General features: G+C 44.8%; 1 protein-coding gene across 3 annotated transcripts; it reads right to left on the bottom strand.

The window, feature by feature from the left end:
- Positions 1–1,598: 1,598 nt before the first annotated feature.
- Positions 1,599–20,835, bottom strand: ACP2 (acid phosphatase 2, lysosomal). Of its 3 annotated transcripts, none has more exons than XM_075837864.1 (11): positions 20,668–20,835; positions 16,655–16,750; positions 14,558–14,644; positions 14,266–14,418; positions 11,878–11,976; positions 10,258–10,347; positions 9,073–9,205; positions 8,697–8,782; positions 5,658–5,764; positions 4,768–4,970; positions 1,599–3,565 (listed from the first exon to the last, which is right to left on the bottom strand). In XM_075837864.1, the coding sequence occupies exons 1-11, from the start codon at positions 20,785–20,787 to the stop codon at positions 3,429–3,431; spliced, it is 1,311 nt and encodes a 436-aa protein (XP_075693979.1). In that variant the 5' UTR covers positions 20,788–20,835; the 3' UTR covers positions 1,599–3,428. The 3 variants fall into 3 exon arrangements, with proteins under 3 accessions (XP_075693979.1, XP_075693977.1, XP_075693978.1); XM_075837862.1 differs by having other exon boundaries at positions 4,795–4,970; positions 20,668–20,834; XM_075837863.1 differs by lacking the exon at positions 20,668–20,835 and adding an exon at positions 20,324–20,578.
- Between the last annotated feature and the right edge of the window lie 4,242 nt (positions 20,836–25,077).

The following is a 25,077-nucleotide window of genomic DNA, read 5'->3' as shown; positions in this document are numbered from 1 at the left end:
TTAGGAGGGGCAGCACTTCCTTCCTGAGGACCTCACTTGCCTGTGTTTTTCAGGTAGTAAAACTTTTTTTATTTAATTTTATAAAATTTTATTTAAAGAGAACCTTATACCTGCCCATACAAGTGGAGCAGGTAATAGTCAGGGCGTCACAAACACTGTCACTTTAAAAAAAATGTCCTATCTTCCTCCGTTATTTACATATCAGTGCCGTTGCATTTGGCGCCTGAACTGTCAATGGGGCGTTTCTATCTAACTAAATGGCAAGGGGGTGTGATCTCTTCGCTCTGACACTGTCTAATCAACTACGCACAGTGTCAGGGCGGCTTGCGCTGTGTTCCCTCCTACGAGAACACGCACAGAGAGCGCTCTCTGCAGAACCCCCAGTTTGTGTGTTCCCGCAGGAGGGAACACCGAGCAAGCCGTCCTGACACTGTCCGTAGCTGATTGGACAGTGTCAGAGCGAAGAGATCGCGCCCCTTGCCATTTAGCTAGATAGAACAATACACACCAGCTTTCTGGGCTGGAGAACTATCATCATATCTTGACAGTATGGCACACCTGGTCACCGGGTGAGAGTGCTTCTTATGAACATTTGAGACCAGTGGGGTTTTGCCATTTTTTCATCTCTGGACCCCCCCATGCTAGAAGGGCGTCATCATATCCGGTGTGACAAATCCACTGCCGTTGCCTATTTGAATTATCAGGTGGAATCTGCAGCTCAGCAGTTTTGAATCAGCCAGGAATCTATTGTGGACTAAGAGCCATGTTACGGTATTATGTACAGTCCGTGTTCTGGGAGTGGGCTACTGGATAGAGTACTGTCCCAGCAAAAGACGTTCGGACCCAGGAGAGTGGTCCCTTCTCCCTCTGACTTGTACAGCAGACACACTGGTCGTTCCCTGGGATCGCTTCCTACTGTACATCTTCCCTCTCCTCCCCATTCCTGGTGTCACCAGACTTGCCTCGTTGGGCATAGTATGCCCAATTATATTTTTTTTTGGCCAATGTCCTCTAGCATCTGCCTCTCAGGGTTCTCCTATCGGACTCCCCTTATGTTCACCTCAACTCTCTGGGACCTGTTCGAGCCATGTGAGATCTCGCTCTGGCTTATTCTTGGTAGGTAGCCAGTAGGCCCTTCTTCCTGCAGTTCTCTGTCCATTTTCCTGCTTCTTGCTGAATGTGATCTCTCCAATTCTAGGGAATGCTCTTCTCCATGTGGCGGTGTTTGCAGCTGTTCAGACCTATGTCTCAGTCTCCTCCTGCTGGTCCGACGGTCTTTTCATCTCCCCAAACACCATTCAAGGTTACTATATTTTACGGGATTGATATGGTCAGTACTCTTCTTTACCGACTTATAGCTCGTAACTATTCTATAGGGTGCAAACCTTGCATCCTCCAATACCTTGTTTTCTGTTGCATGGTTTTGTGCACGAACCACGCTCACACTTAGTTTCCAACCCCGGGGGCTGCTTTTAAACGTGCCAAGGTCATTATCTGTGTCCCCCCCAATAACAAGAAAACCGGATTTTTGTTACTCACCCAAAAATCCTTTTAAAGGAAAATATGGCTGTGGAAATGAGCTCGTGACGCTTTAACCCAATCCTTCAAATTTTTATTTGATAAAAGTCCCATTTATCTCATTAGATAAACAAACAAAACATACACGTTACAGCTATTAATATCATTGTGCAAAATAAACAGTCCAACAGCTCTAAAATCCCACCTGTATGAGGTCAGTGATGTACATAATGTACAATTTACAGGCAAGTAGGACAGTTTTGCTAACAGAGGGTCACTATGAACTAAACAGTAGTCGTCCGCTGTTCAGATGACAGCGATTTAAAGTGACCAGGACCGCAGCGGCGATGAAACAGAAAAAAAGTCAATCATTTTGTGACACATTTAGCAGTACAACATATGGAGAGAATCCTATTATAACACAGTTGCGAATATGTAAAAATTGTTACAGCGGCCACCACCAGAGGGCGCATGATGACGAGTCAGATTTCTTTGAACGCAAGGAAATTAGCATCGGGTGTATTTTGTTATGCGGTTGAAGCAAGAATGGTGTAGTACACCGCTATACCAGCTCTGCTCATTACACTGGAACGGTTGACATCCCTGCAGGCATCGTACCCCTTAAATATTGGAAAATGGTTGACTTCCAAGTAATGGGAAAGAATGCAAAAAGAGCAGATCTCAAAAGACTTGGCCAAAATGCATTTTTCTATGTCAGGACTATATGAATTTTTATAAATGTCATAGAATTAGTAAGCAAATTTACCGTATAAATTACTGCAAACAGAATAAAAAACAAAACAACCGGATGTTACTTGATGGGACATAACGCAATCACGTTTATCCAAAACATTTGGCGGATGGATGCAAAATAAAAACAATCAACCCATAAAAACAAAAATTAAACGTTTTCTAAAAAGGTCAATAAAAACAGTGCAATCAATCCCCTCCCCCACCACCCTCTGTAAAATAATGCATTGTTACATAGAAATCCTTAACTTTTGCTGCGGCTCTGTCTCTAGCTAGGACGCCAGGATGGCGTTGTATAACTCATCTTTTAAGAGTGTACCTAGTGTTGTCGATAGAATGTACTGCCCCCTATGGGTAAGGCCCCATGCACACGAACGTAAAAAACGCCCGTAATTACGGGCCCATAGACTTCTATTGGCCACGGGTACCTTCCCATTTGCTTATGGGAAGGTGCCCGTGCCGTTGAAAAATATAGAACAAGTCCTATTTTTTTTTTTTAAACGGCCGTGTGCATGAGGCCTTAGACGAGCAAAACTAAAGATACATTTTATATGGCTATGTAACACATGTTAAAAAACTAGCCCAGTAAGAACTGAAGACGGACAGGACGAGTCTGAAAAGCAACATTTTCCTATAGAAAACCCAATGAACTGATCACTGGTCGCTGAGAGAAGTAACGGGACATGCTGGACTGTAGCGCTCTCCATTCACTTCTGTGGCCAGCACAGAAAATGATGATGAAACAGCACAAATAAATGTGTCCAATGAACAGTCTGTGTATGGGAAGCCAGGAGACTGCCCCCTGCAGCCCTGTGATGGAGTCGCATTAGTTCCAGAGTAAACAGCTACATGACACAGACCCCCAGCAGACAGCTGGACACTTGGCTTTCTACCAATCACATGACAGAATCAGATTTTTACTGCAGACTCTTACAAGTCATTTTGTTTCCTCACAATTGCTACGTCGATGAGATTGCCTGCATTGATTTGTTCCCATTCTAATCTTTTAAAATGATCGTCTTTCGTTGAGATGTGGAAGTTTAAAAGAATAGAATTTTAAAATATTGTTTAGAAAAAATAAAAATTCCTATATGCCTCTTCTGGGATCTCATCAATTAAGAGGCATCGAGGCCATGGGTACTGGGGCAGAGCACAGTCAATCAGCTCTGTTCCTCCCCCACATTTGGGACATGCTGGTATCCTATGGTTTGAGACTTCTGTCGGAAAAGAACTGTGAGCAGCAGAACGATGAGGAGGAAGAGGATACATCCGCAGGCGACAAGACCAATGATGACCTCTGCAAACAAAGCAAGACAAAGTCAGAAAACTGCACGGTTCATATGTCCCTCATATCATATTAGGAAGGGTTAGGGTACCACACTCCCAACCCCCAAGTTTCTCCATAAAGCAGGGAATAGATAATAAAATGTCAAGTTTATCTAGCTGTGCAATTATTTAACCTCACTGCATAACGAGGCAAATGTGCCCTTCAGGCCTCTAGGAAAGTTGGGCGGCATCAAAACAACTGCCATATTGGTTGTCACCCAGCTTTCCTAAAAACAGACATACCGAAGAAAGAGTTAAATACAATAAATGACATTCATTGATTTTTGACTTCTAAAAATGGTAATGGATCCTTCTATCAGAATTCAGAGCTTAAAGTGTAACTAAACGTCCAACAAACTTCTGACATATCTGAAGTTTTGATTGGGTGAGTGTCCGATCGCTGAGATCCCCACCAATTGCTAAAACGAAGCGGCAGAAGTGCTCGTGTAAAGGTTCAGCCGCTTCGTTTCTGTCCGTCTTTTTCCGGAAAGCCGATGTATCGGAGGAGTACGGGCTCATAGACATTCTATTGAGTCCGTCCTCCGCAACATTGATTTCCGGAAAAAGCCGAACAGAAACGAAGCGTTTGAACCTTTACACGAGCGCTTCTGCAGCTTCGTTTTAGCGATTGGTGGGGGTCTCAGTGCTCGGACCCCCACCAATCAAAACTTCTGACATGTCACTATGACATGTCAGAAGTTTGTTGAAAGTTTAGTTACCCTTTAAAAGTACGAACGAGCCCTTAGATACGTGTACATTTGTACCTATTAATCCAATTGTACCTGCTCATTAACTTGAATAGTGACAATGACAAGCTACAGATTATAGACTGGCATAACAACTTTCTTCTTACATAGGCCCCATGCACACGACCGTGCCCGCAAGCACGGCCCGCGATTGCGGGCACGGCCGGCCGCTGACTGACAGCTGCATTTTCGGGCCGTGCTCCCATCCAAAGTATGGGAGCACGGCTTGCAAAATGCGATAGAACGGACATGTTCCATAATTCCAGGAACATTTTCAACGGCAATGATACCCTTCCGTAGTGCTACGGAAAGGTGTCAGTGTTCAATGAAAGTGAATGGCTCCGTTTTTTGCTGTCGTGTGCATGGGGCCTTAGGCCTTGCATTCATTTATTATGTGGCCAAGGTAAATGCATTTACAGCAAATTACCAGAAAGTATCTGCACAGATCCCTCACCGGTGTCGTTGCGCGGGCTGGAGATGTGACACTCCTTCTCCCAGTCTTTAGCAATGACTCGATCCAACAAGTTCTGGAGCTTCTCTAAGGGGCAGCTGTGCACGCAGCCCGGTATGGTCAGGGGGAAGGGCTGCTGTGTGCTATCGTTTCTAAAATACATCTCGACTGTGAAGTTTCTGGTAGGAGAAAAAAAATAAATATATATATATATATATCAAATGATAGACATGGAGAAGGAAGGCGAGCGTAAACAACAGAAAGGGGAAAGGAAGAAAAAGGCCTTTGAATGATGAGCAAAATCCTGACAACCGACACACAACAATGAAAAGTCTAGTAACATTCCTTACAGGGGATGTCAAGGGTTAGAAATACATGGCTGCTTCTTTCAAAAACACTGCCACACCTGTCCATGGTTCTGTCTGGTAATGCAGCTCAATTTCATTGAAGTGACTGGTGCCCAGCAGCAATACCACACACAACCTGTGGACAGGTGGGGCACTGTTTTAGGAAGAAAGCAGCCATGTTTTGCCTATCCTGGACAACCTTTTAAATGAGAAAAAACAGTGGTAATATAGAAAAGACCATTTAGGAAAATTACATTTATTTTTTTTCGGCTTCTACGTTATGTTACCAGCACGTGACATGAAACGCCTAAAGGCTGTAAGATCTGTGCCGATCTCATGACAACACTGCCTGTTCCGATTTCAGTCAGGTTCAGTGTTCTCACAGAGACAGTCATGTGGTAAGGGTCTCACTAGCGAAGACCATTCCATAAACCTATTCCCTGCGGGGAATGTTGTCATTTCATAAACTAAAATCAGACTCCTGATATAAGCAAATTACTGGTCATGCTAAAGTCATACCCAGGAGACTCTTCATACAGCTCGAATATATGGCAGGAAGCATAAGGAGCCTGTTTTCCGTTGTAGACGTCCAGCGCCATCTGTAGGGCGCCCAGTGTGGTGTCGTGCTGAAGAAAAATGGAAGTGTTGGTATTAGATTCACTGATGCCGTATTATAATAAAGACATAGGGGGCAATCATTACTGCCGTGCCATAAACAGAAGAAAGTCTAGACTGAAACATCATTAGAGCATTGCCCCCATATATTTCCTGATACCCCCCAATCTTCAGGCCTCATCACACCGGCAGTAGACTGGTCATGAAAGCGTGAAGACCCTAGAAGTTACTGCCAGGAGCACCTAGGTTATGTTAACACCGCGCTCGCAGGAGGCGTTATCTACATAGTAACGCTCCCATTGTATACCCTAAACGTACCCATAGCCTAGAACAGACCGGATGTATGCCAAATGTCTTTCTGGGATAAGTCTGAGCGCTCTAATTTTTTTTAATGGTATTAGAAAGAGTAGTCAACTATGTTTTTCAATACAAAATAACGTATACCGTGCAGTTCCGTATTTTTGGGGAATTTTACGGCATACAGTTTTATACATCCAGAGATTTTCCCGGCGTATATGCAACACTTACACAACAAACGTGGTATGAACAGAGCCTAAGTCCCTGTTCACACAGAGATTATCGGACGCATTTTTTGTCGCAGAAATGTCCACAAAAAACGTCCGAAATTGCCTCCTATTGATTTCAATGAGCGGTCAGAGAGATGGGAGGAAAACCAAGAGAGAGCCGTGTCCTTGACGCCAATAGAGTGGAGCATGTTAAGTAGGAGTTTGTGGTCTACAGTGTCAAAGGCTGCAGAGAGATCCAAAAGAATCAGGAGAGGATTTACCGTCCGATTTAGCCGCCAAGAGATCATTTGAGACTTTAGTAAGGGCAGTTTCTGTGGAGTGTAGAGTGCGGAAACCAGATTGTAAGAGGTCAAGAATGGAGTTAGCAGAGAGATAGCGGATAAGGCGAGAGTAGACCAAGCGTTCCAGGAGTTTGGAGATGAAGGGCAGATTAGAGACTGGTCGGTAGTTGGCAGCGCTGGATGGGTCAAGAGTTGGTTTTTTCAATAATGGGTTTATAATGGCATGTTTTTTAAAGCGGAGGGAAAGATACCAGAGGAAAGAGAGAGGGTAAAGAGGCTCTGTCACCAGATTTTGCAACCCCTATCTGCTATTGCAGCAGATCGGCGCTGCAATGTAGATTACAGTAACGTTTTTATTTTTAAAAAACTAGCATTTTTGGCCAAGTTATGACCATTTTTGTAGTTATGCAAATGAGGCTTGCAAAAGTCCAAGTGGGTGTGTTTAAAAGTACAAGTCCAACTGGGCGTGTATTATGTGCGTACATCGGGGCGTGTTTACTACTTTTACTAGCTGGGCGTTCTGACGAGAAGTATCATCCACTTCTCTTCAGAACGCCCAGCTTCTGGCAGTGCAGACACAGCCGTGTTCTCCAGAGATCACGCTGTGTCGTCACTCACAGGTCCTGCATCGTGTCGGACGAGCGAGGACACATCGGCACCAGAGGCTTCAGTTGATTCTGCAGCAGCATCGGCGTTAGCAGGTAAGTCGATGTAGCTACTTACCTGCAAACGCTGATGCTGCTGCAGAATCAACTGTAGCCTCTGGTGCCGATGTGTCCGACACGATGCAGGACCTGTGAGTGACGTCACAGCGTGATCTGGCAGAAGCTGGGCGTTCTGTAGAGAAGTGGATGATACTTCTCTTCAGAGCGCCCAGCTAGTAAAAGTATTAAAAACGCCCCGATGTACGCACATAATACACGCCCACTTGGACTTTTACTTTTAAACACACCCACTTGGACTTTTGCAAGCCTCATTTGCATAACTACAAAAATGGTCATAACTTGGCCAAAAATGCTCGTTTTTTAAAAATAAAAACGTTACTGTAATCTACATTGCAGCGCCGATCTGCTACAATAGCAGATAGGGGTTGCAAAATCTGGTGACAGAGCCTCTTTAAATATGTTAGTCAGGTGACCAGTGACAGCCGGGGAGAGGGACTGGAGGAGGTGTGAGGGGATAGGGTCACTAGGGCAGGTAGTAGGATGAGAAGAAGAGAGGAGCCTCGAGACTTCTTCTTCAGTTATTGGGTCAAATGCTGAGAGTGAAGAAGAGGGAGTGCGGGAGGGAAGGGGATCGATGTTACTCGGGGACCGGGAGATAATATCATGCCGGATGTTGTCAATTTTAACTTTAAAATAATTGGCCAGGTCTTCAGCACTAAGATCCGTGATCAGCGTCTGCACTTTAGGACTAAGGAGGGAGTGAAAAGTATCAAAGAAGCGTTTTGGATTGTTAGATAGTGTGAAGATGAGAGAAGTGAAGTAGACTTGTTTGGCGCGGTGAAGGGCAGAGTTGTAAGTTTTGAGCATAAATTTGTAATGGAGGAAGTCTGCAGCCAAATGCGATTTTCTCCACAGTCGTTCGGTACATCTCAAGCACCGCTGAAGAAAGCGGGATTGAGGCGTGTGCCAGGGTTGTCGTCGTCTTTGTCGGGTGGTTCGGAGTGTAGGGGGGGCTGCTTCATCCAATGCATTTTTGAGAGTGTTATTGTAAAGTTTGGCAGCCAGATTGGGACAGGAGAGGGAAGAGATAGGGGACAATGAGGACTGTAGACTGTTTTATGGCAAAAACCGCTCATGGTTTTTCCTTTGCCTGTTGAAGAGGTAAAAAAACGTGGCAAAATACGCTTCAAAATGCTTGTGATGCAAAACCACTTTATAAAAAACAAAAACAAAAAAGAGCTGATTTTTACTGCCAGAATTTTCTGCCTGCAAAAAAACTGTGTGTGAACAGGGCCTAACAATGCTCTGACATTTTTTTTTTACTTACTGTGGTTGTACTGTGCAAGAGAGCTCAGTATTTTACTGAAGTTATAAATAAGACTGTAGTTACCTAAACAGGGTCCAGTAAGAGGCAAACCAGTCATTCTGGTCATGTGATTGTACAGGAAGCCGCCATTTATCATCACTTACTGTTGAGTACGCAATGAACTTCAGGCCATTGGTAGCATTCTGTGTAGCCGCTGTTATATTCTTCAGGATCTGAGCCACCAACACACCTGCACAAAACAAGGGACGTAACCTAAAAATCACTAATACAGCAGCAAAGTGACAAAGAGGAAGCGCAAGTGACATGTTGTGACAAATCACGCCATATATGACTGCACGGAGCACCATCATTTTACATGGAAGGGGAGCAGGAATTCCACCGTCCCACTTTTGCGCCACATTACAGACTGTTGTGGTTACAGCGGGTCATGCCTAGCTGGACAGCCCCTCTCCATAGACCTTACTAGGAAGTTTACAAAACTAAATGATGCTTGCTGTCGTACAGCGGTTCCTTTCTTACCTCCTTGCAAACGCGCTTTCTGCTCCTGTTCAATGATCCCAAAGAGGAACCTGAAGCTGAAATCCTTTAAATCGACCAGTCGTGCCAACACATCTTTTGTTGCCCAGGAGGGGAGGCTCAGGTTATGCTTCGACTACATAAAAAAAATGAGAAATGTTGATTCTAGGGTTACCGTCCTTTTATAAAACGTTCAGCCATGTCATAGTGCAGGCGCTGGGAACCCCACTGATCGTGGAGACGAAAGGGGCAGAAGCATTTATAGCTTTTGTGGGAGATGCGGCGTTAGCAGTGTACGGGCTGTATACTTACTATTACCCATACCCATACCCTTACCCATACATCATTTTTCAAGGAGAGCCAAAAATGTGATCGGACATGAAGAGGCACATCACTCAGCGATTCTGACCCTTCATTCTAGCGAACAGTGGGGGTCTAGTTACCTGGACAGGAACCCTTTAAAAGAGGTCCTCCACCTAAATCTAACCAAACTATTTTTACAAAAATATTGTTAGAAGGGTTTTCCGGCAGTACCAGACACAGCCACAAGCGTGTCATTGTGTCAGGTACTGCAGTGAAGAGTCTGTGGCACTCAAGTGAGCGCCACTGCCCCTTTCTTCTGCCGATTGGTGGTCCCGGGGATGGAAAATCTTGGAAAACTCCTTTAACCTGACAGGTAAGTCCCGCCAAGTCTCCTTGCCACTTCTCTGTTCTAATCATAGAGACAATTCTGTCTTAATCTGAAGACTGGTATAATCTGAGACAGACTGGTCGCTAGGGACATCTTAGATGACAACCCAAATGAAAAGTGGATGTTAGGCACTAAATCCCTAGCAACCAGACTGTCAAATGTGACTGAAAGCTGGATTGGCACTGTTCTGACACAAGAGAAGGGGGAAGAGCAGTCTGTCAGACAAGCCATGTCATCCGTCATCACATATTTTTCTTAAACTTCGGTGGAGATCCTCTTTAAATTACACATTCGTGTACATTTTAGAATAAAGCGTTGGGATTATAATTTTCATTGACTCATTTACGAGATTACCTTTAGGTTATCCATAAGAATGAAAAGGCTTCCTCGATTCACTGCCAAAATCTCTTATCTGGCATCAAGAACTAATGGAATTACCATGTCACGTCAGTGGTCCATGTGATGTCATGAGAGATGCCGGACGCCAAATTACTAACCTCGCAGAAGAAGATGTCGGAGATCGTCCATACAGATTCTAATGAGCAGTCTGTCAATCCAGTTTTATTGGCCACCATCTGCATAAAATCCTATTGAATATAAAGGAAGTGTTCGCATAAAGCACTGGATTGACTGGAATAACGCAGTTAGGCCAGAGTCAGACACACAGTTTTGATGCAGTTTTTTGAGCCAAAGCTGGAAGTGGTACGGAATGTCATGCACTGTGGATGTATGTGATATGTTTTATATACTAGGTTTCAGTTTATTTCTTGTATAAGTTTGAGATTGATTGTAATGCCATGCATTGCTAACATGATATTGTAACACGCACTTTTGTATTTCTGTTGGGCATGTCCGCTGCGCGGGGGCCCAGAAGTGTCTTTTACCATTTGTGTTTATGTACCTCCTTCAATAAAACGAGTTTAAAAAAAAAGCTGGAAGTGGATAAGGAATAAAAGGTATAAAGAAAAGACTGATGCATCTCCTTTCTTTTGTATCCACTCCTGTGATTGGCTCTAAAACCTGAGCCTAAGGCCTCATGCACACGACCGTATTTTTTCCCACCCGTAAATACTGGCGTAAATACGGGTCCGGTGTCACACGTATTCCACCCGTATTTACGAGCACGGTTTTGGCGGCAAAATAGCACTGCACTAATCGGCAGCCCCTTCTCTCTATCAGTGCAGGATAGAGAGAAGGGACAGCCCTTTCTGTAATAAAAGTTAAAGAAATTCATACTTACCCGGCCGTTGTCTTGGTGATGCGTCCCTCTCTTCACATCCAGCCCGACATCCCTGGATGACGCGGCAGTCCATGTGACCGCTGCAGCCTGTGATTGACCTGTGATTGGCTGCAGCGGTCACATGGCCTGAAACGTCATCCAGGACGTCGGGCCGGATGTCGAGAGGGACGCGTCACCAAGGCAACGGGCGGGAGACCGGACTGGAGGAAGCAGGAAGTTGTCGGTAAGTATGAACGTCTTTTATTTTTTACAGGTTTATACTGATCGGTAGTCACTGTCCAGGGTGCTGAAAGAGTTACTGCCGATCAGTTAACTCTTTCAGCTCCCTGGACAGTGACTATTTACTGACGTCGCTTAGCAACGCTGCCGTAATGACGGGTGCACACATGTAGCCACCCGTCATTACGAGAGCTCCATAGACTTCTATGGACTGTCCGTGCCGTTATTACGGCCTGAAATAGGACATGTTCTATCTTTTTCAACGGCACGGGCACCTTCCCGTGAGAAAACGGGAAGGCACCCGTCGCCAATAGAAGTCTATGAGCCTGTTATTAGGGGTCGTAATTACGACCCGTAATAACGGGAGTTTTTACGGTCGTGTGCATGAGGCCTTAGGTTGAGTTCACATCTGCGTTTTGAGTTCCGTTGTTTTGCTCCATCATAGAGGCAGAAGAATGAGAATACAGGAAGTACTGGATCCTTCGCCTGACGGAAACTAACCGCGCCCAACGGCACCCGTTGACTTTAATGGGTTCCCTCAGGTTTCCGTTGCATGTTGCGCTATTTTGTCTGGCAAAAACGACGGAATCTGCGACCAATTCCCCTAATGGAGCCTAATCACGCAGATGTGAACAGGGCCTTACTCTGTTTATTTTACCATATTGTCTCTGGTCTTGTTCACATATTCAGGAGAGTGCCGCGTCTCTTCTTGCAACTTGTGATATTTTGGACAAGAGATAATTGGAAACTTTAAAAGCTGAAACAAAACCAAACAAAATCGTGTCAGTGGCTAAAACCAATACAACTAAAGCCCTTAAAGGAAACCTGTCAGGAGGATTGGCACCTATACATTTATTATGTTTGTAAGATAACCTAATGATGCTAAACTTAAGGCTGGAGTTGTGCCCACAAGTTCAGTTTACAGATTCACTCATATAAAATGCAACCTTTCATAGTGACGGGTTCCCTTTAAAGGTGTTATCCGGCCTTTTATTTGCAATTGGATTAACTGCAGTAAGATTTGTCATTTACTAATGTGCTGTCTGTAGCTGAAATGTCTCTGTAAATAGTCACATGACCATGCTACTGGTATTTACCTCCTGCTTGTTTGATGTCTTGTATGATGAACAGGTAGTTATCTCTCCTCTCCCCCCTCCTTAAAATATAGGACATCACATTACATGCCTCTTATCTCCACTGCTCCCTGCTTTCCCGCCTCCTTCCCTGTCTCTGGATGGATGGTATTAAGGGGGTACACGGACGATTATCGGGCAGATGCGCTGCCGACATAATGATGGATGGGGACGAGCGATCAGAGTAACGACCGCTCTTCCCCATCCATAGCTCCGTGTGACAGGAGCAAGCGAGCACCAATCAACGATGTTCCGAGTGTCGGCCGGTGTAAAAGGGCCTTTGGACTTGCTGGGCAGCAGATAGTGCAGTGTTAGTAGCAGAGCCTGTGTTGTGTGTTAAAGAGGCTCTGTCACCACATTATAAGTGTCCTGTCTCCTATATAAGGAGGTCGGCGCTGTAATGTAGGTGACAGTAATGCTTTTTATTTAAAAAAAACGATCTTTTTTCACAACGTTAGGAGCGATTTTGGTTTATGCTAATGAGTTTCTTAATGCCCAAGTGGGCGTATTTTTACTTTCGACCAAGTGGGCGTTGTACAGAGGAGTGTATGACGCTGACCAATCGGCATCATGCACTCCTCTCCATTCATTTAGACAGCAGAATCGCGGTCTTACTAGAACATGATCTGCAGCCACATACACAGCGATTCTGCTTGATTAACATTAATCCAGTGTCCTGATAATGAATACACATGACCATCCAGCCTGGACGTCATGTGTACTCAGAATCCTGACACTTCTGACTCTTTTCTGTGAGATTTACAGCAACGGATACGAAATCTCGTTTACCTCCGTAATCTCGCGAGATTTTGTATCTGTCACTAGTTTATTAATTCCCTATCTCCTCACTAATCTAATAGGCGCTGTGATGCTGATAACTACAGTGTGAGTTTTTTCAAAAACTTTTATTATTTGCAAATTTATGAGCATTTTTCTAAATATGTTAATGTGGCTATACTTGCCAAATAGGAGGTGACTCTTTTCACTCTGGGCGGTGTAATGTTTTCTGTATGACGATATCCAGTCAGCGTCATACAGCTTCTCCTCTTCCCAGCCCAGCAACACAGCCTGATCATCTAGTATAGAGCTTCCATTCCCGACTGTGTATTCAACTGGTGATACCTCCGTTTGTTTCACAGCTAGAACTACGATGTGACCTGGTGTCATATGAAAGATTAGAATCTCATCTTTCAGATGTCACCGGAAGCTCTGTCCTAGGTGGTCCCCAGCTGGAGATATGGCTGTTTGAAGTGATCTCCCTTCCCTCCAGCCTCACTCTCTCACACTGTGTGAAGCAGCTTCATGCTGATTGGACAGCGTCAGAGGCTGTGAGGAGGCTCCACCTCAGGAAAATCGCTGCTGTTACCTCCCACTTGTCTAGTATAGCCTCATTTGCATATTTATAAAAAGATCATAACTTTTAAAATAATAAACTTTTTGGGATACAATTTTCACTATCATTATCAGTGTGACCATGCCTATCAGATTAGCTAGGAGATAGGGCATTACTAAACTAGTGACAGAGTCTCTTTAAGACTGAGTAATTACAGAATTACCTTGCACCTTTTAATAGAGGGTCATGCAGGTCGTTATAAATATAGGAAATGTCTAGAAGAGGAATTATGGGAACTGTAGTCTTTTACATGGTAATCCTGCCCACAGAAAGCCCTGGCAGAATAAAAACAGATTCGGAGCCAAGGTGGCATCACCTGGTGACCATTCAGACACATACAGGCACTTTTCGTTTGCATTAGCCCGGAAAACCACTTTAATTATATGAACCTATGCAGTAAGAAGTATTCAGATGCCAATGTTGTGCCTGGACTGTGTGTTTACATGGCAGTTATATTTACATCAAGGTGCCAGGAAAATGCTATACATGTTTATATACTGTCAGTAAACTGGTAACTTACCCGCTCCTCAGAATCTGGTACAGTGTGCACTGGGATTGGCTGCCAGGAGATATTTGGTTGGAAGATCTGAGAGCCCGCAGGTGGGTACAGACCGGCCAAGTTTGCCTCCGCGCTCATTAGTGTGCGATCCACATCTGTGCTCCTTACATAGATCTGAGCAGGGACAGGAAACAAATAGAAGGAGCCATGATGTTGTGACACGATGCCAAACGCTGTATCTGTGCTGTGACGGAACAGACTTATAAAGGTCATGTAGCAAAGATTTCCGTTAGATCCTGATAAGAGCAATTACCTCATGTCTGTCGTACGACTCGTTCAAGAATCCTTTGTATCGTGCTCGCAGGGCCTGTCCCAAGTCCCAGTGCTGTTCCATCCCAATCTATAAAAAAATAATTATATATGTTACATTTACTGTGGAGAACGGAATCTAGAAAGGTCATTAAACTAGAAAAGCTACTGCTAATATCATCCAGGCCTAATATCATCCAGGCCTAATATCATCCAGGCCTAATATCAACCAGGCCTAATATCATCCAGGCCTAATATCATCCAGGCCTAATATCATCCAGGCCGAATATCATCCAGGCCGAATATCATCCAGGCCGAATATCATCCAGGCCGAATATCATCCAGGCCGAATATCATCCAGGCCTAATATCATCCAGGCCTAATATCATCCAGGCCTAATATCATCCAGGCCTAATATCATCCAGGCCTAATATCATCCAGGCCTAATATCATCCAGGCCTAATATCATCCAGGCCTAATATCATCCAGGCCTAATATCATCCAGGCCTAATATCATCCAGGCCTAATATCAACCAGGCCTAATATCAACCAGGCCTAATATCATCCAGGCCTAATATCATCCAGGCCTAATATCATCCAGGCCGAATATCATCCAGGCCGAATATCATCCAGGCCGAATATCATCCAGGCCGAATATCATCCAGGCCGAATATCATCCAGGCCGAATATCATCCAGGCCGAATATCATCCAGGCCGAATATCATCCAGGCCGAATATCATCCAGGCCGAATATCATCCAGGCCGAATATCATCCAGGCCTAATATCATCCAGGCCTAATATCATCCAGGCCTAATATCATCCAGGCCTAATATCATCCAGGCCTAATATCATCCAGGCATATACAGGTAAACGTTTCTGAACTGGAGAGATGTGAGATAAAGTAGTGATCACGGTAACGGACATTTCGCCAGTGACCCCATTGAGGAGCTTTACCCTATTGGTTCCATCTGCTGTTTATCTATGGCCCTGGGAGCCTATGCTTAGCGCCAAGTCCTGTACATTTACAGTACTGTGATCCTTGTTATGTGATGGCATGTCGGCTTTTGATCACAGCATTGCAAAGCGAGAGGGGCTCCTTCCGCCCCCTGACAGTTTAGAGAGACAACCGAGGACTTAAAGATTACCTTTCAGAGGCTTTAAAGTACCTGTTTTATTTAAAAGGACAACTAAAGTTTCAGAAAACTTCCGACATGTCATAGTGACCACTACCGATCGCCGAAACAAAGCGGCAGAAGCGCTTGGGTGAGCGCTGAACCACTTTGTTTTCTCAGAAAGCCGATCAGGAACCAAGCGGCTCAGCGCTCACCAGAGCGCTTTTGCAGCTTCCTTTTAGGGATCGGTGGGGGTCTCAGTGCTCGGACCCCCTCCAATCAAAACTTCTGACATGTCACACATTTTCTGAAAGTTTACCCATTAAAAGAAAAATATTAACCCCTTAAAAAATATATTTTAGTAAATACATGTAATTAGAAAATATTTAAAACCAAATTTTGCATAATGAAACCAGGTTATATAATAAATGACCTGACTCTCCGCAAGAGTTGGGTCTGACTCTCGGCACCCCCCGCTAATCAGCTTTTTTAAAAGAAGCCTTGGCACTCTTGCTCCCCCTTCATTGCTCACGCTGCTTAATCATGAATTAGGAAACAGCGTAGCTCGCTGAACTACGCTGCTTCCGTAAGTCCCATAGAACTGAATGGTAGTTACGGAAACAGCATAGCTCGCCTGCTACGCTACTTCTGTAACTGCTATTCACTACTATGGGACTTACGGAAACAGCTTAGCTCAGCGAGCTACGCTGTTTTCTTATACATGTTCGGGAATCACACGCGTCAGCCAGAAGACAGAGTGCTAGAACAGGGTTTAGGGGGCCCTGTTCTACAGATAGGTGCGGTACCCAGAGGTGGGACCCCCATCTATCTGACATATCCTGTGGATATGTCATAAATGTCCCTGATGGGAAAACCCCTTTAATAGCTTATCCTGATAGGCCGTCAATTTTATCTCTCCGAAAAACTCCATGAATATTGCTCCAAAAGTGTAGATTCAAAACAAATGATTGATGAGAGCCAATCCCACCTGTGTGAGCTGCCCAAATCCCTGAGGCCAGGCACTCTCCTGATGCACATCTTTAGGATAAGCCCTCACTGGAGACCGGTCACCGTGCCGATACACCTGGAAAATAAACCATTTTATATCAAACCACAGATCAATACTTAGAAAACCACAAAAGATAGAACATAGTACGAGTTATTATTACGGTAGTGCTTTGCATTGTGGACGCCAGAAATCCAAACATCATTGCACGGAGAATAAAAAGTAAGCAAAGGTGGCGATATAGCAGATTTCAACAGAGATATAAGACACCGTTCACATCTGCATTGAAGGATTCATTCAAAGCCTACATCAGATTCCTTACTTCGTCACAGTAAGGGCTCATTTACACGAGTGTGTTATATGTCCGTGCGACGCGCGCGATTTTCACACGTGTCGCACGGACCTATATTAGTCTATGGGGCCGTGCAGACAGGTGCGTGATTTTCACGCAGCGTATGTCCGCTGCGTGAAACGCACGACACGTCCTATATTTGAAGTCAATGGGTGCGTGAAAATCACGCGCACCACACGGAAGCACTTCCGTGGGACGCGCGTGATTCGCGCAACAGCACTGTAAAGGATGAATGAAAACAGAAAAGCACCACGTGTTTTTCTGTTTACAAACATCCAAACGGAGTGTCATAATGATGGCTGCTGCGCGAAAATCACGCAGCCACGCATCATATGATGAAGACACACGGAGATGTCAAACGCGTTTTTTGCGTGTGCAAAACGCACATGCTCATGTAAACCCGGCCTAAGGGTGAGCGCACACGTAGCGTAAATACTGCGGATTCTCCGCAATGGAAAATCCGCAGCATAATACAGTAGCAGCAAAGCGGATGAGAACTGAATAATTCTCATCCACACGCTGCGTAAACAATAAGCGGAAAAAAGCTCAGAAATTGACCTTCGGTGAAACATCATCCCAGGGCTGCAGAACGTCCGAGGACACGTCGCCATGGTAAGTATATACATTTTTTTTGGACACTCCGGGCTAATTTGGTGCGTTTTTTCGGCCGGAATTCCCTGCGGGCAGCGTATCCGCTCTGTGTGAACTTACCCTAAGAATTATAAGTCTAAGGAGGTCCGTCGAGCGCCGGTGATATTCATCGTACGATGGATCCCGCACTGCGTTGTTTATAGACAGAAACCATAATGCAGATGTGTTTTGTTGTCATAGTGTAAGGGTGTGATGACAAAAAACACAAAGTGGAAAAAAGACATAAATTCATCAGTTTGTATAGAAGGTGTACAGGCAGCCATAAAACAGCTTCTCAAGGGTGTAATGCGGGCGCATCTCTGTGTCCATGTTATGGCGGAGAACCCTGGACTGACCGCAAGTCTAATGACCCAAACTAATAGAATTACATGATGTTCCACCTGTCAGCCAAGAATGACCGGTAACCAACAGACGTCGATTATGGTACAATTGGCCCTTGTGTTTATTTTGTCTTTTTCTACCGTTTGGATTTAGCGTTTTTGTCACGATCTTTAATTTGAGATGTCAAAATTACAGGCGGATGAATGAATGGTCAGTTCAATTTTAACCCTCCGTGTGGTAGCTACAAGTGCGTGGTAGAGACCATGAGGAGTCATTTCATTGAAAAGAATGGCTTTTGCCATATTTGGGGCTGTTCACGTCTGCGTTGGAGGCTCCGTTACAGATTGCTGCGCTATTACGTCTGGCAAAATTAGGGAAACCATGACAGAGACCCAACAGTGACCATTAAAGTCAATGGGTTCCATTGGTTTCCGTCATGCAACGGATCCCGAGCTGCCGGTATTTTCGTTGTTCTGCTCCTATGACGGAGAAGGACAACGGAAACCTGAACACAGATGTGAACTTCGGCCTTAATGAGGGTATGTTCACACGGCAGCGTCCGTTACAGCTGAAATTACGGTCCTGTTTTCAGGAGAAAATGGCACCGTAATTTCAGCCGTAATGGCATGTGCAGGCGTCTTTCGCTGCGTCCATTACGGTCTAATTGGAGCTGTTTTTCCATGGAGTCCATGGGAAACGGCTCCATTTACGTCTGAAGAAGTGACAGGCACTTCTTTGACGCGGGCGTCTTTTTTCCGCGCCGCCTTTTGACAGCGGCGCGTAAAAAAAAATTACCGTGGGCACAGAACATCGTAAGACCCATTCAAATGAATGGGCAGATGTTTGCCGACACTTTTGAGCCGCATTTTCGGACATAATTCGGGGCTAAAACGCCCGAAATGTCTCCTGACGGAGAGCTTTACTCTGGCTCTATTCACATCACATTGGCCCATGTGTTTTGTTTTTTTTAGGGATCCATTTAATGGATCTGTCCCAACGTTTTAAACCCATTTATTGGATCCAGTTTTTTTGGTTTTTATGATGCATGAAGAGGAAGCCATGTTTTTTTGCTTTAGTTTTCTCTGACGCATCCTGTACAACACATACCATAGTTCTCAATTTGTGGCTCTCGAGATGCTGCAAAATAACCAGCATGCTGGGAGTTGTAGTTGTACAAAGTATGGGAGCACGGACCGTAAAAAGCAAAAGATAGGCCTGTAAACCTTCCCGCAAAAACATGGGAAGGTATCCGCGGTCAATAGAAGTGAATTGGTCCGTAATTGCGAACCGCAATTACGCACAAGTTCTACGGTCTTGTGCATGGGGCCTAATACATTAGTATTGCAGTATATTATGCAAGTGATTCAGTGGTTTAACTCCTTCCCGCACATGGGCGTGACTGTACGTCCTGTTTAACAGTACATTCCAGGAATAGGGCGTACAGTCACGCCCTGTACATGAAGCAGTCGCAGGAGCTGTGTTCGCTTCGTCTTCAGCAGGGTGTCAGTTGTAATATACAGCTGACATCCCGCTGCAATGTCGGCAACCATCGATCGCAGCCGTTTAACCCCTAAATGTGGCAGCCAATAGCGACTGCCGCATCTAAGTGGGTGACAGAGGAGAGGGGCTCCCTCTGTACCCATGAGAGATTGCGGGTGCCGATGGTTGCTATGGCAACCAGGAAGCCTAGCAACGGCTTCCGGGTCGGCCAGGTACGGAAGCCTAATAGATGAAGGAAGACAGTTACAATACACTACCTAAGTAGTGCAGTGTATTGTACAGGGGATCAGAAGATCAGATCTACAAGTCCCCAGCTAAGTCTTAGGCCTCATGCACACGAACGTGCTTTTGCGGCCGCAATTACCCCGAAAATCCACGGGAGAGTTGCGGCCCCATTCATTTCTATGGGGCCATGCATGGCCCGGGAGCCTGGACCGCAGAAAGAAAGGACATGCCTTATTACGGCCGTGTTCTGTGGGTCAGGCTCATTGAAAATAATGGCCGCGGCCATGTTCATGGACCGTGATTTGCGGTCGGCTCGCCCGTTCTTTCTGCGGTCCGGGCTCCGGGGCCATGCACGGACCGTGAAAATCACGGTCGCGGGCATGGTCCCATAGGAATGAATGGGGCCACAATTGTCCCGTGGATTTTCAGGGGAATTACGGTCGCAAAAGCACGTTCGTGTGCATGGGGCCTAACGGTGCTGTGAAGTCCTACCGCAAAAAAAAAAAAGCGCTCTTACGGCTATATCAACACAGAAATAAAAAGTTAAGGCTCTTGGAAGGCGAAGAGGGAAAAATTAAAGTTGCACCACTCCTCTCACGTACAGGTTACAATGGCGACCAGCTAAGGAGTTGGATGTCGCGTAAAATTTCCATTGATTTCTATGAGATGTGACGACAGAATCAGTTGGCACAAAAAGTTGCTATGAACTGAATTATATGGAAATCTATAGACCACGGCCCAGTCCAATACTCCCGACCCTAGAGTTTATTTTCTAGAAATTATTTATTTGGTAATTTGTGATTTATTTCCATAACGACTTAATGTAAACAAAACAAAAAACCCGTCCTCATCTGCTAGTCTCTGTCCAGACCCCCATTCCGAACTCACTTCCGGGTTCTTTATAAAGCCCCGGTAATGGCGGCCGGGCGTCCCCTCCCTTACTCACCACAGTGACGAAACGAAGCTGGTGAGCCTGTGCGAACTGTACAGCGACCAGGATTTGCCCCGATATTAAAACCATCATCCCCAGTAGGGATAATAATCCTGAGCCGCTCCTGGCAGCCATAATCCTCCAAAATGTCCGACTCCGGAACCCCTTGTGAAGAGTAGGACTTCCGGTGGGGAACGGTATCGCGGTAACACGAGAGTAGAAACATGGCTGCCGTTTCCATGAGTGCGAGAGCGCTAAGATGGCTACTTAACATTACGTCAGGTTACGAGACGTAACGCAGAGCAATAAAACAGCTTCCTCTCCTTATGCCCCTGGTGGCCAAAGCCAGAACAGCAATTAGAAAAATATATTGTGAGGAGACCTCTAGTGGTGATGTTTGGTATGGTGAGCATCAAAATAATGGAGCTATTGTAGCTATAGTTTCTTTTGCAGAATATCTATGGATTTATTACAATTACCGCAATCGATGAACTTGATTACACTTTTAATCTATATTACAGTAATCGCCCCACGGTAAAAGGTTATTAATATGTCAGCAAATGTTATTGGTGGGGACCATAAACTCAGACTTCCAATGATTCTCTAATAGAAAAAGGGGTCACAGGGTTTTATGTAGAGTCCAAACCCCTTCGGGGTTTCTGGAGCCTCTTTTCTTTGTTGTGCCGTTCCTCTGTTATTCCTCTTGGAAGTTTATGAATAAATTGAAAACTTTCAAAATTCTCAATGGGGCGGGTCCCCGCACAGTCTGATAATGTCCAATCAGTGCTGACAGAGTGAGACTGTGCAGGGACATGCCCATTTCACAAGGTGAATGGTGACACTTAAGTTATAAATTTACTAATACATCTCCAGGATTCGTTACAGAGGAACATCACAGAAAACTTTCAAATTGTTTTTTTTAGGGGGGAATGTAAGCATTTAGAAAAACAGACATGTCAGGAGAGCGGACAATTCCCCCTCTAGAGTGAACCTGTCACTATATTTTAGGGAACTCTACCACCAGCTTGTTATTATACTGCTAGGGTTTAGCGTCCTAAATATGCCCCTCCCAAAACTGTCAGTTTTAGCATTTTATCTAAAAAGAAGTTCTAATACGGTGTGCGCTGTATGTACATTACCAGAGAAGAGTCCTCAGAGGAGTCCAGGAGTACCCACCTCGGCTTCATCTGAGCACTGAGCATGTGCAGGAGGCTATTGGACGCCTCTCAGGACTCTTCTCTGGTAATTTACATATACCGGGTGCCGCATTATAACTTCTTTTTGGACGAAATGCTAAAACGACAGCTTTGACAGGGCAGGTTTTGGACGCTAAACCCCAGCAGTATAACAACATTCTGGTGGTATAGTTCCCTAAAATCTAGTGACAGGTTCCCTTTACGTTCTACCGCAAGCAAAACTAATAGTTTGAGACCCCCCCCCCCCTAGGGTTCACAATGTTTACATTCTAGGGAATCAGTAAAGAGCATTCTGAGCATGTGCGCAATTCTCTCTAACCAATTCAAACCACTGCACTCGGCTGTTTCCATAATTCACATAGGGGTTGACTATAAAAAGCCAACCACCTCTGTAAAAAGCTGAGTAGGAGGCGAAGTAAAACGGTGCCTACCTAGCACAGGTCCCACTTTGTTATAGCGATTGGCCTTGTCAGTGGTCGGACCCCACTGATTGGACATTCATGATACATTCTAGTGATATATCATCAATATCTTCCAGGAGGTTACCGCTTTAGGACGGGGCAGCCTACATTCCCCACCTGCTCTCTTATTATTATTATTATTATTATTATTCCTTTCCCAGCCCTATCGGGAATTAAGAAACCCCTGTTGTCTTGATAGTTGGGGGTCTCGGAGGTGTATACGCCATAAAAGTCAGGGCTTGGAATATCCCTTTAACTACACCGTGAATACTTAGCCGCACACTGTCATGCCTAGCAGTGGGAATATCTATATAGTAGTCAAGGCCTACAAAATCTCTCAATTGTGGGAAACCAGGAAAGATTTTGGAGAGTGAAATATTGCCTAATGGGAATAAAACATAATTTTTAGGTTTTTTAGACGGATGAGACCCCTTAATGTAATCTGAAGAGAGCGCCATCTTGCTTTTGATTGAAGAATTACATGGTGCCAATTGAAGCCAGTGGGTGTCTTTGTCATACATAGATACATTAGGTCCCTATAACTGGCCATACAAATAAGATAAAAGTCAGATTTTGGCCATTTTAACCAACCATCGGTTAAAAAATTAACACTATGGCCGACGACAGGTTTCTGTCTCCCAAAAGTGTGTTCAGCCAGGTTAGAAATTTAAAGGGGTTTTCTCATATTCAATACGTATCACCTGTCCACACGATAAGTGATAAATATTTGATCGTTGGGGGTCTGACTGCTGGGACTTCCACCAATCCCGAGAAAGGGCTTACCTGGCGGTCCCTGTGAGCCACATATGAATGGAGCGGTACTGCGCATGCTCGGCCGCTGCTCCATTAATTTTCCAAAGGGCTGCCAGAAGCTGTCTCCGGCAGCCCCATAGAGATTGAATGGAGCGGTGGCTGAGCACGCATAGTACTGCTCCATTCATATGTGGCTCACAGGGACGGCCAGGTCAGCCTTTTTTCATGATCGCCACAGATCAGATATTCATCACCTATCTTGTGGATTGCTGATCAATATTGACTATGGGGAAACCGCTTTAAGTACATGTGTATGGCATGATCGTCCGAAATCGGACCATCACTTGCCACTTTGCGCCAACCCCAGGGAGTCATTATTTAAAAAACGGACTTCCTGATCGACCAGTTTCGGGTCAATGCACACGATTTGTATTACTTGCGGTTTTTCTGCGTGAATTTGCATGCGGCAAAACCACAGCGTAATACAGTACCAGCATAGTCAATCAGATTCCAGGAAATCTCATGTACACGCTGCAGTATTTTTCCGCACGTAAATTGACCTGCGGTGCGGATTTTAAAATCCGCAGCATGTCAATTTATCTTGCGTTTCTGCTTGCGAAATGTATCTTCCTAGTGCTGTGGAAAATCGCGCCAAAACCCGCAGCATGAAAAGGCGCTGAGAAACGCATCTAAAAATGCACGATTAGGTGTCGTTTTTACCTGCAAATTTCCTGCGTATTCCTGCGGTTTTGGTGTGTATTTTCCGCAGCAAAATATGCAACGAGCCTTAGTCTCTTCTATTGCTGTTGGGATCGTTCGTATATGAACGATCGCACGGATGATTGGTGAGTCGTATTGCGGCCGATCATTGTGTTATATGTCTGTCTGCTCTGTATATTTCTCGCTTACAGCAGAGCCACCCCTGTATTTTGTCCTCATGTCCTAATAGTGGACAACCCCTTTAACTACAGGCCTTCTGCTTTCATGGCTGGCCACGGCAGCGCCGCACTCTGCTCCTACAAAGGATCTTGTTATTCCAGAATTCTTGAGATGACATAATAGGTGAGAAGTTTAGTTAAAGCTTTGTTACCAGCAGGAAATTGCTGTTGTCTTGAATTCCTGACATGACGGGTTTTCTGCTGTGGTCAAAGATTGAATGTAAAGGTTTAGAAAGTTTCACTCAAATATGAGGAAATGACTGTAAGCGCAAATTCTTCATGAAAACTATTCTAATGTTAGGCCCTGTTCCCACGGAGTGTATTCCATGCATTTTCCGGCGTGTAAAACGCAGCGAAAAACACGTCAACATACACATGATTTAAGCTTCCCATTGACATCAATGGGAAAAGGCGTCTTTTTTTACGCGTGTGTTTAAAAATGTGTCGCGTAAAAAAAGAAGCGTCAGGTCAATTCTTTTGTGCTTAAAACGCGCTGATAATGCGCCTAATTCCAATAGTCAATGTGAGTACTATTTACGCACCGAGAAAACACGGCGAAAGTGCCCACAAAACGCATATAAAAATCACAATGAAAAAGCGTAAAAAATGGCAGTTTTTTTTTTAAAAAGCGCTTTACAAAAACGCTAGCGTTTTATGACACGTTTACACGTCGTTTTTTTTTTAGCGTCTTATGAACGTAGACATGCTAAGTGGGAAATTTAAAGGGATGTAACCAGGAATATCTGTCATCTGGTATTGTAGCTCAGCCCCATTCACTTGAACGTGGTTGAGCTGCAGTACCAAACATAGCCACACAGGCATGGTCGGCGATGTTTCGGTTACTGCAGTGAAGCGTTGCTTGTAGGGGAGGATACCGCCATAATATGGCACATGGAGGCACCATAAAGCGGCACACGTAGTGCTTACAGCTCCATAGTACCGAGCCGTACAGGCTTTATTATCACAGCTCTGACGATTTTCCATTCCTGGATTTGGCAAATCTTCACTGTGTGAACAAGGCCTAATCCTGCAAACTGTCAGCAGAATAAGGCCCTGTTCACACTGAGTTTTTTGGCG

This window comes from Rhinoderma darwinii, chromosome 9 (assembly GCF_050947455.1).
Source record: "Rhinoderma darwinii isolate aRhiDar2 chromosome 9, aRhiDar2.hap1, whole genome shotgun sequence".
Lineage (NCBI taxonomy): Eukaryota > Metazoa > Chordata > Amphibia > Anura > Rhinodermatidae > Rhinoderma > Rhinoderma darwinii.
This window is presented reverse-complemented; position numbering and strand designations above follow the sequence as displayed.

Bases quoted from the DNA above. Each gene is read 5' to 3' on its own strand.
- ACP2 (XM_075837864.1), bottom strand. From the start codon at position 20,787: ATGGCTGCCAGGAGCGGCTCAGGATTATTATCCCTACTGGGGATGATG. The intron at 8,783-9,072 runs GTAAGAAAGGAA...TGTTTTGTGCAG, and splicing joins GAAAGCGCGTTTGCAAGGAG to GTGTGTTGGTGGCTCAGATC. The intron at 5,765-8,696 runs GTAAGTGATGAT...ATTTTTCTTCAG, and splicing joins AGTTCATTGCGTACTCAACA to CACGACACCACACTGGGCGC.